The 11,394-nt window shown below is 45.8% G+C and overlaps 1 protein-coding gene across 2 annotated transcripts in view; it reads left to right on the top strand.

Annotated features, from left to right (window-relative positions):
- Nucleotides 1-1,283: 1,283 nt before the first annotated feature.
- mfap3l (microfibril associated protein 3 like) overlaps nt 1,284-11,394 on the top strand; it is a 52,259-nt gene continuing 42,148 nt past the window's right edge. For both annotated transcript variants that reach the window (XM_070878186.1, XM_070878179.1), the window contains exons 1-2: nt 1,284-1,662; nt 4,809-5,227. In XM_070878186.1, coding sequence (XP_070734287.1) covers nt 4,963-5,227 — 265 coding nt within the window. In that variant the 5' untranslated portion in view covers nt 1,284-1,662; nt 4,809-4,962. The remainder of the gene's footprint in view (nt 1,663-4,808; nt 5,228-11,394) is intronic.

Raw genomic sequence — 11,394 nt, 5'->3', positions numbered from 1 at the left:
CTAGCGGGCACTGACTGCCTCTCTGTCCTTGATGAGCACCTCTCCGTTCTCGGTCCGCAGTGGGCTAGGGCCTTGAGTGCTTGGGCCGTGGGTGGTCTTGACTGCGAAGTTATCATCATAGGCAGTCCCTCGGAATCGAGGAAGACTTGCTTCCACTCCTGAAGTGAGTTATTTGGTGGCTGAACAGTCCAATACGAGAGCCACAGACTCTGTCACAGGTGGGACAGATAGTCGGTGAGGGAAGGGGTGGGTGGGACTGGTTTGCCGCACTCTCTTTCCGCTGCCTGCGCTTGATTTCTGCATGCTCTCGGCGTTGAGACTCGTGGTGCTCAGTGCCCTCTCGGATGCACTTCCTCCACTTGGGTCGGTCTTGGGCCAGGGACTCCCAGGTGTCGGTGGGGATGTCGCACTTTATTAGCGAGGCTTTGAGGGTGCCCTTGTAGCGTTTCCGCTGCCCACCTTTGGCTTGTTTGCCGTGAGGGAGCTCCGAGTAGAGCGCTTGCTTTGGGAGTCTCGTGTCCGCCATGCGAACTATGTGTCCTGCCCAGCGGAGCTGATCGAGTGTGGTCAGTGCTTCAATGCTGGGGATGTTGGCCTGGTCGAGGACGCTGTTATTGGTGCGCCTGTCCTCCCAGGGGATTTGTAGGATCTTGCGGCGACATCGTTGGTGGTATTTCTCCAGCAACTTGAGGTGTCTACTGTACATGGTCCACGTCTCTGACTGCGCTGAAGAATCCTCGCACAACGTGACTACACATCGGGAAAAAAAGTACTTCATTGGCTGTGAGGCGCTTTTTGGGACAGAGATGAGGTCACGAAAGGCGCTATAGAAAATAGGTGCAGGAATAGGCCATTCGGCCCCTCGAGCATGCACCACCATTCAATAAGATCAAGGCTGATCAATCCTTCAGTACCCCTTTCCTGCTATATAAATCCTTCCTTTTGCAATCATTCATTGCTGAGACCCAGGTGGGGGGGGGCGGGGGAAGAAGTGGCCCGCAGCGTCTCAAGTTGCACAGGTTGGTGTGGCGCTTCTTCGTTACACAGGTTCCCGGGTGGGGACTGGGGAGGTGCCTAGCTGCGCGCGCGTGGGCTTATTCAGGTTCCGGGGCGGGGAGGCGGTGCGGCGCCGCGCGTTTGCCAGCGTGCGCGCATGACGCCACTCAGGTTGCGGGGCGGAGCTCGGCTGTCCCTGTTGGGCGGTGCTGAGTGTGTTCACACAGGGTCCCGGGCGGGGCCCAGGGGCTGACTGTGCCGTCAGTGCAGCGGCGGCTCTGCCTCTTGCCTCTTGCCTTGTCAGTCACCTTGCAAAGCTGGCCAGGAGCAAACAAGCAAGCCGCTGCTCGCCAGCTGTAAGGGAACAATCCACCTCCTCCCCCCCCCTTCCCAAAAATAAAACAGGATTTTCAAATTGCAACAAGTTTTTTTTTAAAAAGAGGAACATTGGATCGCAATAACGAAACCCCAGGAAGAGAAAAAAATACATTATTTTTAAAAATGCTCCATAAATGCATTGGAAGGAAAAGCAAACAGAGAGGCTAAAAGGAGGACGCTGCCATTCCGAAGGTCGGTGCATGCAGAGAGGAGAGGAGAGTGAAGGAGAGGAGAGCAGAGTGAGGACGAAGTGGTGTGTGTGTGGCTGCAAAGGACAGACATCAGCTGGTGAGTAACACTCTCTCTGTCAATGCCCCAGTCCGCGATACCTGCTCCCCATTATAGATATTTCAGTATATATAGAGAGACAGAGTGAGAGAACCCGGCTCAACACCTCTACACTCTTCAGAATCCTGCATTATCACCCAAGGGTTCTTGCACTATAGCTCACAGCTCGAATTTATATAAAAGGTAAGACTTGGATTTATATAGCGCCTTTCACGAACCCCCCCCCCCCCCACACACCACGTCTCAAAGTGCTTTACAGCCAATGAAGTACTTTTTTGGAGTGTTGTAATGTGGGAAACCCCGGCAGCCAATTTGCACACCGCAAGCCCCCACAAACAGCAATGTGATAAATGACCAGATAATTTCTTTTTTTTGTTATGTTGATTGAGGGATTAATATTGCACAGGACACCGGGGATAACTCCCCCATTCTTCTTTGAAATAGTGCTGCGGGATCTTTTACGTCTTGAGAGAGCAGAAAGGGCCTGGGTTTAACGTCTCGTCCGAAAGACAGCACCTCCAACAGTGCAGTGCTACTGTGCACTGAAATGTCAGCCTAGATTTTTGTGCTCAAGTCCCTGGGTATCTCTAATATCTCCAATATTTCATGTAACTTGTATTTATATAAGTGCATTGAACCAGTAACAGGTCCCGTGAACACATGCATCTAATTAATATTTATCATATCTAGTGTGTGTATATATATATATATATATATATCATCTATACACCTCAAAGGGGAGTTCTTCCTAGTGTCCCGGCCAATATTTATCCCTCAATCAACATCACTTATAAACAGATTATCTGGTCATTATCACAGTGCTGTTTGTGGGAGCTTGCTGTGCGCAACTTGGCTGCCGCATTTCCCACGTTACAACAGTGACTACACTCCAAAAGGTTTTCCATTGGCTGTAAAGCGTTTTGGGATGCCCAGTGGTCCTGAAAGGCGCTATATAAATGCAAGTCTTTCTTTCAAATATAGCTATTATATCCAGTATATAGTATGGGTCAATTTTTAAAATTATTTATATAATATCACACATACGTCAAATATAGCCAATATTTATTATATCCAGTATATCTCATCGATCTATTTTCTATATATATCATATACTTCCAATATAACCAATATTTATCGTATCTTATAAGAACATCATAAATTGGAGTAGGCTATATGGCCCCTCGAGCCTGCTCCGCCATTTAATACGATCATGGCTGATCCGATCATGGACTCTGGTCCACTTCCCTGCCCGCTCTCCATAAGCCCTTATTCCATTATTGTTTAAGAAACTGTCTATTTCTGTCTTAAATTTATTCAATGTCCCAGGTTCCACAGCTCTGAGGCAGCGAATTCCACAGATCCACAACCCTCAGAAGAAATTTCTCCTCATCTCTGTTTTAAATGGACGGCCCCTTATTCTAAGATTATGCCCTCTAGTTTTAGTTTTCCCCCATCAATGGAAACATCCTCTCTGCATCCACCTTGTCAAGCCCCCTCATAATTTACGTTTCGATAAGCTCACCTCTCATTCTTCTGAATTCCAATGAGTAGAGGCCCAACCTACTCAACCTTGCCTCATAAGTCAACCCCCTCATCTCTGGAATCCACCTAGTGAACCTTCTCTGATCAGGCTCCAAAGCAAGTATATCCTTTTGTAAATTTGGAAACCAAAACTGCACGCAGTATTCCAGGTGTGGCCTCACCAATACCCTGTATAACTGTAGCAAGACTTCCCTGCTTTTATACTCCATCTCCTTTGCAATAAAGGCCAAGATTCCATTGGCCTTCCTGATCACTTGCCGTACCTGCATACTAGCCTTTTGTGTTTCATGCACCAGGCCCCGTGGAGCTATATTACATCTAATATGTAGTACAGTATTACGCGTGGTGACTTTTGTTGTTGTATCAAATCAAAGCAACCATTGCAGTAAACCTGAAAGCAAATCTCTCTCCCACTCACTCCCTTTCGATAAAAAAAAGTTCTAATTGTTTGGGAGTTTGAGCATGCATTCTGTGGAATAAAATCCAATTTGGTTTGATGGTCTCCCAGTTCTGATCCCTACCAGTAACTTTATATGTCACAGAATCATAGAATAGTACAGCACAAGGAGGCCATTCGGCCCATTGAATGCAGCGGCTTTTTTGAAGAGCAATCCAGTTAGTCCCACTCCCCCGCTCTTTCCCCCATCGCTGCAATTTTTTCTCCAAGTATTTATCCAATTCCCTTTTGAAGGCTGCTATTGAATCTGTATCCACCACCCTATCAGGCAATGCCTTCCAAATCCTAACCACTTGCTGTGAAAAAAAAGCTTTTCCTCGTGTCACCTCTGGTTCTTTTGACAGTCACCTTAAATCTGTGCCCTCTGGTTATCGATGCTTCGGTCATTGCAAACAGTTTCTCTTTTATTTACTCTATCTGAACCCCAACTTCTTCAGTCTATCCACGTAACTGAAGCCCCTCGTCCCTGGACCCATTCTAGTAAATCTCCTCTGTACCCTCTCCAAAGTCTTTGCGTCCTTCCTAAAGTCAGGTGCCCAGAATATATTTCATATCTTTTTTGTCTTTTCTACGTTATATTACACGGGGCGACTTTTAATCGCCGGTTGAGGCCAAACTAGTGTTTTTATATAGGTTTAGCATAACTTCCCGACTTTCATACTCTATGCCTCTATTTATAAAGTCCAGCATCCTATATACTTAACATAGAAACATAGAAAATAGGTGCTAGAGTAGGCCATTCGGCCCTTCGAGCCTGCTCCGCCATTTTAAAGCGATCATGACTGATCCGATCATGGACTCACCACCATTCAATCTGATCATAGAAACGTAGAAACATAGACAATAGGTGCAGGAGTAGGCCATTCGGCCTTTCGAGCCTGCACCACCATTCAATAAGATCATGGCTGATCATGCATTTAAGTACCCCTTTCCTGCTTTCTCTCCAAACCCCTTGATCCCTTTAGTCGTAAGGGCCACATCTAACTCCCTCTTGAATATATCTAATGAACTGGCCTCAACAAATTTCTTTGTGGTAGAGGTTCACAATTCTGAGTGAAGAACGACTTTGGTAACCTTCAAAGATTTGTGCACAAACACCCTCTCTGTTCTTGCACCCCCTTTAAAATGTGTTTGTTTTAATTTCTAGGTTGAACTGACTTGAATGCGGCTCATTTAAAACACACGAGCGGCAGCCCGTTACCGAGTGGAAATATTGCACATATCTTAATCATGGAAATAAAATCCCCCCCCACACATGATTGATGACTAGGAGGTGAAAGGGACAGCTTAGCGGGATAACGATGTTGGCGCCGTTCAGCCTGCACTGGTGCTCTCTCCTGCTGACCTCCGGCTGCTGGCTGTGTGCCCTTGCCCAGGATATAAACGGCACCACTGCAAATGGGACGGAGCCGATGGCCGGATGGGTGCCTTTCGTAATGTCCCGCGTGGATCACATCATCGTGAAAGAGGGGGTCAGCGTCACCATAGACTGCAACGTGAGCGGGAGCCCTGTGCCACACATTCAGTGGTACAACTCCAATGGCCGCTTGCTGGACCAGGAAGGCGGTAAGTTAGAATTCGACCGCCCGTCGCAATCCCAAATCTCCACTGAGGTGAAATAAAAGTCCGCTTCATCCCCCTCATTCGGGCAACAATACCGGATGATCACTGGTTTTAAAGCTCAACTATTCACAGGAAGGGAGGGGGCGACACTGCAGCCTGTTTACAAAACCAAACTGATTTAGCATAGAATCGTACAGTACAGAAGGAGGCCGTTTGGCCCATCATGCTTGTGCCGGCTCTTTGAAAGAGCTCTGCGATTATTCGCACTTTCTCCATTGCTCTGCAATTTCTTTCCTTTTCTAGTATTTATTCAATTCCCTTTGGAAAGTTGCTATTGAATCTGCTTGAATTCAGGCAGCGCCTTCACACTCATATCTAATAACATCGCTGGGTTTTTAAAAACAAATTTCCTCATCTCACCTTTGTTCTTTTGCCAATTACCTTAAATCTGAGTCCTCTGGTTACTGACTCTCCTGCGCAGTGGAGATAATTTCTCCTTATTTAGTCTACCAAAACCCATCATAATTTTGAACACCTCTATTAAATCGCCCCTTAAACTTTTCTGCTCTAAGGAAAATAATCCATAGAGATATGAAATCCATTAAAAAAAACTCGTCTCGTTAATACTCCCCCCTCCCTTCTCGTTAAAACATCACCACAGTGTTTCATGTATTTGTATGAAAAATGATTGTGTTTAGCATTTGATCATTACACTTTAAAGTTGCAGAAGTATGTAAAGAAAGCCAGTCATTATCTTTTGGATTTTCAGACCTTGGTACCTGATCTCTCTCCCCAAGACCAGGAACCAGGAATTTACAAGCCACTGTCAGCCTACAGAGGCTTCCCTCAACAAGTAACCTCTGATTGACCCCATGGTGTGCCTATGGTGGCAAAAACAGGAAGGCAGATTATTATCTGAATGGTGACAGGTTAGTAAAAGGGGAGGTGCAACGAGACCTCGGTGTCATGGTACATCAGTCATTGAAGGTAGGCATGCAGGTACAGCAGGCAGTGAAGAAGGCAAATGGCATGTTGGCCTTCATAGCGAGGGGAGTTGAGTATAGGAGCAGGGAGGTCTTACTGCAGTTGTACAGGGCCTTGGTGAGACCAAACCTGGAATATTGTGTTCAGTTTTGGTCTCCTAATCTGAGGAAGGACGTGCTTGCTATTGAGGGAGTGCAGCAAAGGTTCACCAGACTGATTCCCGGGCTGGCAGGACTGACATATGAGGAAAGACTGGATCGCCTAGGCTTATACTCACTAGAATTTAGAAGGATGAGAAGGGATCTCATAGAAACGTATAAAATTCTGACAAGACTGGACAGGTTAGATGCAGAAAGAATGTTCCCGATGTTGGGGAAGTCCAGAACCAGGGGTCACAGTCTAAGAATAAGGGGTAAGCCATATAGGACCGAGATGAGGAGAAACTTTTTCACGCAGAGAGTTGTGAACCTGTGGAATTCTCTACCACAGAAAGTTGTTGAGTCCAGTTCATTGGACATATTCAAAAGGGAGTTAGATGTGGCCCTTATGGCTAAAGGGATCAGGAGATATGGAGAGAAGGCTGGTGTGGGGTACTGAGGTTGAATGATCAGCCATGATCATATTGAATGGCGGTGCGGGCTCGAAGGGCTGAATGGCCTGCTCCTGCACCTATTTTCTAGGTTTCTATTTAGACCAGCCTGAGTAGTCTCTGCTGTAGGCCAGCAGCTTGTGCATAGCTCCATCATAGCAATTGGGCATTATAGCTGTGCAGTCCAAAAAACAGGTCCCAGAGTACCTGGGAGCAACACCACTGGCAATCAGCTAGCTCGGCTGCCGATGAGCTTGTTTGTGTGTACAGGCCAGTCACTGAGCTTTGACAGTACCAATGACATGCTCTTGCATGTACCAATTGAAGCCAGCATTGGGTGGGGCGAGAGATTATTTGGAAGAACTGGTTTTATGAAATGATGCAAATTGCAAGTCCCTCACAACTCGTAAATTAACAGGTCTGCCTCATTTGTGGAGGCTCCTGTAGTGCATTACTGCCACGATGTCTCCTTGAAATTTTTGTTGTGCAAATGTTTAATGCAGGCATCATTGAATCATACATTTTAGAAGGCGGCCAATTCGGCCCATCCTGCCGTACTGAGCTATCCATTTTGTCCCATTTCACAGCTCTTTCCCCATAGCCTTGCGATTTTTTTTTTTTCTTTCATGTATTCATTCGATTTCCTTTTGAAGGTTACTATTGAATTTGCTTCTAACCACATTTTCTGGAAGCACATTCCAGATCATGACAGCACACTACTTTAAAAAAAAAACATTCTCCTCCTCTCCCCTCTGGTTCCTTTGCCGAGTCATCATCATAGGCAGTCCTTTCGGGTCGAGGATGACTTGCTTCCACACTAAAATGAGTACTCAGGTGACCGATGTAACATCTCATTTTAAACAAAGTTGAAGTCCCCTGCTTATTGTCCCAAAAGTTTCTTTTTTGGAGCTAAAGCCTATGAATGCCAAGGCCAGTTTAACATTTAACATTAGACATTTAAAAATATAAAGTTGCTGATAATCAACAGTTTAATCTACGGGGCCCCACGTAAAGAAACCAAGAAAGATCCCACGTCACTATATTTTCGTAGAAGAGCAGGGGAGGTTCCCCCAGTATCTCATGAGATAATGACCAGATAATCTTTTTTTAGTGATGTAGGTTGAGGGATTAAATATTGGCCAGAACATTGGGCAAACCTCCCCTGCTCTTCTATGAAAACAGTGACGTGGGATCTTTTACGTCCACTTGAGAGGGCAGACGGGGCCTCAGTTTAACGTCTCATACGAAAGACGGCACCTCTGACAATGCCACGCTCCCTCAGTACGGCACTGGTGTCAGCTTGGATTATGTGCTCAAGTCCTGAAGTGGGACTTGAACCCACAAACTCCTGATTCGGGGGCGAGAGCTCTACCCGCAGAGGCACAGCTAACACCTCAGCCTAATAAGTTGTTTGAACATCTATGTTCTACCGAGCTCCATGTTTAACACGGATAAAGGTGAGGTATTACATTTTGGTAGGAGGAGTAGGAAGGTCACTGTTTACTTGGAGGGTGCGAGCCTGGGTGGGGTAGAGGAACAAAGGGATCTTGGAGTACAAATACACACATCGCTAAACGTTGCGACACAGGTTAGCAAGGTCATAAAAAAAAACAAGCACTAGGGTTTATTTCTCGAGGTATAGAATTGAAAAGTAGGGAAGTTATGCTAAACCTGTATCAAACTTTGGTTAGACAGCATTTGGAGTACTGTGTACAGTTCTGGTTGCCATATTATAAAAAGGATATAGAGGCACCGGAGAGGTTGTAGAGATTTACAAAGATGATACCAGAAATTAGAAGGTATACATATCAGGAAAGGATGAACACCATGGGTCTTTTTTCTCTTGATAAAAGAAGGCTGAGGGGTGACCTAAAATGATGAAAGGTTTTGATAGAATGGATACAGAGAGAATATTTTCACTTGTGGGGAAGAGCATAAACTAGAGGCCATCAATATAAGATAGTCACCAAGAGATCCAATAGGGAATTCAGAAGAAAATTATTTACCCAGGGAGTGGTGAGAATGTGGAACTTGCTACCACAGGGAGTGGTTGAAGCGAATAGTATAGATACATTTAAGGGGAGGTTAGATAAGCATATGAGGGAGAAGGGAATAGAGGGTTATGCTGATAGATTTAGATGAGGAAAGATGGGAGGAGGTTCGAGTGGAGCATAAACACCAACATGGACTGGTTGGGCCGAATGGCCTGTTTCTGTGCCGTATGTCCCGTGTAATCCTATGTGAAAGCTTGCCCTTGCGTTTTCTTTGTCCTTCCCCTTCGTTCGGCAGTCTTCTCCCTTCGCTTCCTCCTTTTATTGAAGACATTGACTCCTTGCTGGGATACGGTTCTAGGATTCTAGGTTCTAGTCAACAATACCATTATCGTTGCAATGTGTGACTGCCAGGATGGTTAGAAGGGGAACTAGACGGACCTCGGTCTTTCATCATCTGGCAATTCCTGTGAGTGCCAATTGTGCTTTTGTATTTGATGATATGATGACTTTCCTCACAAGATGACTTTCCGCACAAACTTATTCAGCAGGCTAACCTGTCCTCATCCAACACCCTCACAGCACGGATCGTTGGATAGCAATCGTGAGGGGGTCGCCGAGCTCCCGCTACAGCTTCCCGACTGACACTGTTTCTTGGGACGGGCCAGGAATTAAACCTGGGATTTTCTCATCTGTGACTTCTTTGAAATTCCAACCTTAATCACCTCAAACAGGTTTTTTTTAAAGGTGGCGCCATGGTAACACTTTTATATTACGACTTCGGCCGTGGTTCAGAAGTAGCACACTTGCCTCTCAGTCAGAAGGTTGTTGCTTCAAATCCCACTCCAGATACTTGAGCACAAAAATCTAGACTGACACTCCAATGCAGTGCTGAGGGTGCGCCGCACTGTCGGAGGTGCCGTCTTTCAGGCGAGTACTGCACTCAAGTGCCAGTCTACATTATGTGCCCAAGTCCCGGGCTTGAACCCGCAACCTTCTGAATTAGAGGTGACTGAGCCAAGCTGACACTTAATGAAGGGCCTCTAGATGAAAATCAGAGATACCCAAGAGGCCAGAATTGAAGGAGAGCAGAGAACCCAGAGGGTTGTAGGGCTGGAGGAGGCCACGTAGACGGGGAGGGCCGAGGCGCTGGAGGGAGTTGATAAACAAGGATGAGAATTTTATATTTTGAGGCGTTGTTGGGCCAGGAGCTAATGTAGGTCAGCGGGACTTCGTGCAAGTTAGAATACAGGCAGCTGAACTTTGGATGACCTCCAGTAGTTACAAAATTAAATGTGGAAACTCAACAAAAAGTAGTTAAGTTCTTTGTGCAGTTGAAGAAAAACTGGCAAATGATGGAAATCTGGAAAAGAAACATAGAAAAAGCTGCAAATACCCAGCAATTCCATAACATCTGAAACAATAACAACAACTTATATTTATATAGTGCCTTTAACGTAGTGAAATGTCCCAAGGCGTTTCACAAGAATATTATGAGATAAAAATTTGACACCGAGCCACATAAGTAGAAATTAGCGCAGGTGGGATTTAAGGAGTGTCTTGAAGGAGGAAAGAGAGGCAAACAGGTTTAGGCAGGCAGTTCCAGAGTTTGGGGCCTAGGCAACAGAAGGTACGGCCATGGTTGAGCGATTATAATCAGGGATGCTCAAGAGGGCAGAATTAGAGGAGCGCAGATATCTCAGGGGGTTGTGAGGCTGGAGGAGATTAGAGATAGGGAGGGGTGAGTTCATTGAGGGATTTGACAATAAGAATAAGAATTTTGAAATCGAGGCATTGCTCAACCAGGAGACAATGCAGGTCAGCGAACACAGGGGTGATGGGTGAGCGGGACTTGGTGCAAGTTAGCCGAGTTTTGGATCACTTCTAGTTTCTATCGGGTAGAATGTGGGAGGCCAGCTAGGAGTGTGTTGGAATAGTCAAGTCTAGAGGTAACAAAGGCATGGATGAGGGTTTCAGCAGCGGATGAGTTGAGGCAAGGGCAGGGACGAGCGGTGTTACGGAGGTGGAAATAGGCGGTCTTAGTTAAGCTGCGGATATGTGGTCGAAAGCTCATTTCAGGGTCAAATGTGACACCGATGTTACGAACAGTCTGATTCAGCCTCAGACAGAAGTTGATGAGAGGGATGGAGTCAGTGGCTAGGGAACGGAGTTTGTGGCGGGGACCGAAAAACAATGGCTTCGGACTTCCCAATATTCAATTGGAGAACATTTCTGCTCATCCAGACCTGGATGTTGGACAAGCGGTCTGAAAATTTAGAGACCGTGGAGAAGAATTCCTTTCATTTATGAAGTGCGTGACCCATCATATTTAAAGAGAAGGCTATCTGAGAGAAGGTGAATTCTGAAGGGGTTATGAGCGAGGCGATTATGATGGACAAAAGGAAAATTTTAAATAAGTTTGAGTCTAAAGGAAAACAAAGTACCAGGACTTTGAGATGTATCTTAGAGTCCTGAAGTAGTAAATTGCTGAGGCCCTAGTAATTCAGGACTTTATTGGGTGTGGATGGATGCCCATTGTAATATCCCTTTTTAAAAAAAAAGAGTCGGTGCTAATTTGGGTAATTACAGACCAGTTAGTTTAACAT

Source organism: Pristiophorus japonicus, chromosome 1, assembly GCF_044704955.1.
Source record: "Pristiophorus japonicus isolate sPriJap1 chromosome 1, sPriJap1.hap1, whole genome shotgun sequence".
Taxonomy (NCBI): domain Eukaryota; kingdom Metazoa; phylum Chordata; class Chondrichthyes; family Pristiophoridae; genus Pristiophorus; species Pristiophorus japonicus.
Note: the sequence above shows the minus strand (reverse complement) of the source record. Positions and strands in the feature narration are given on the sequence as shown.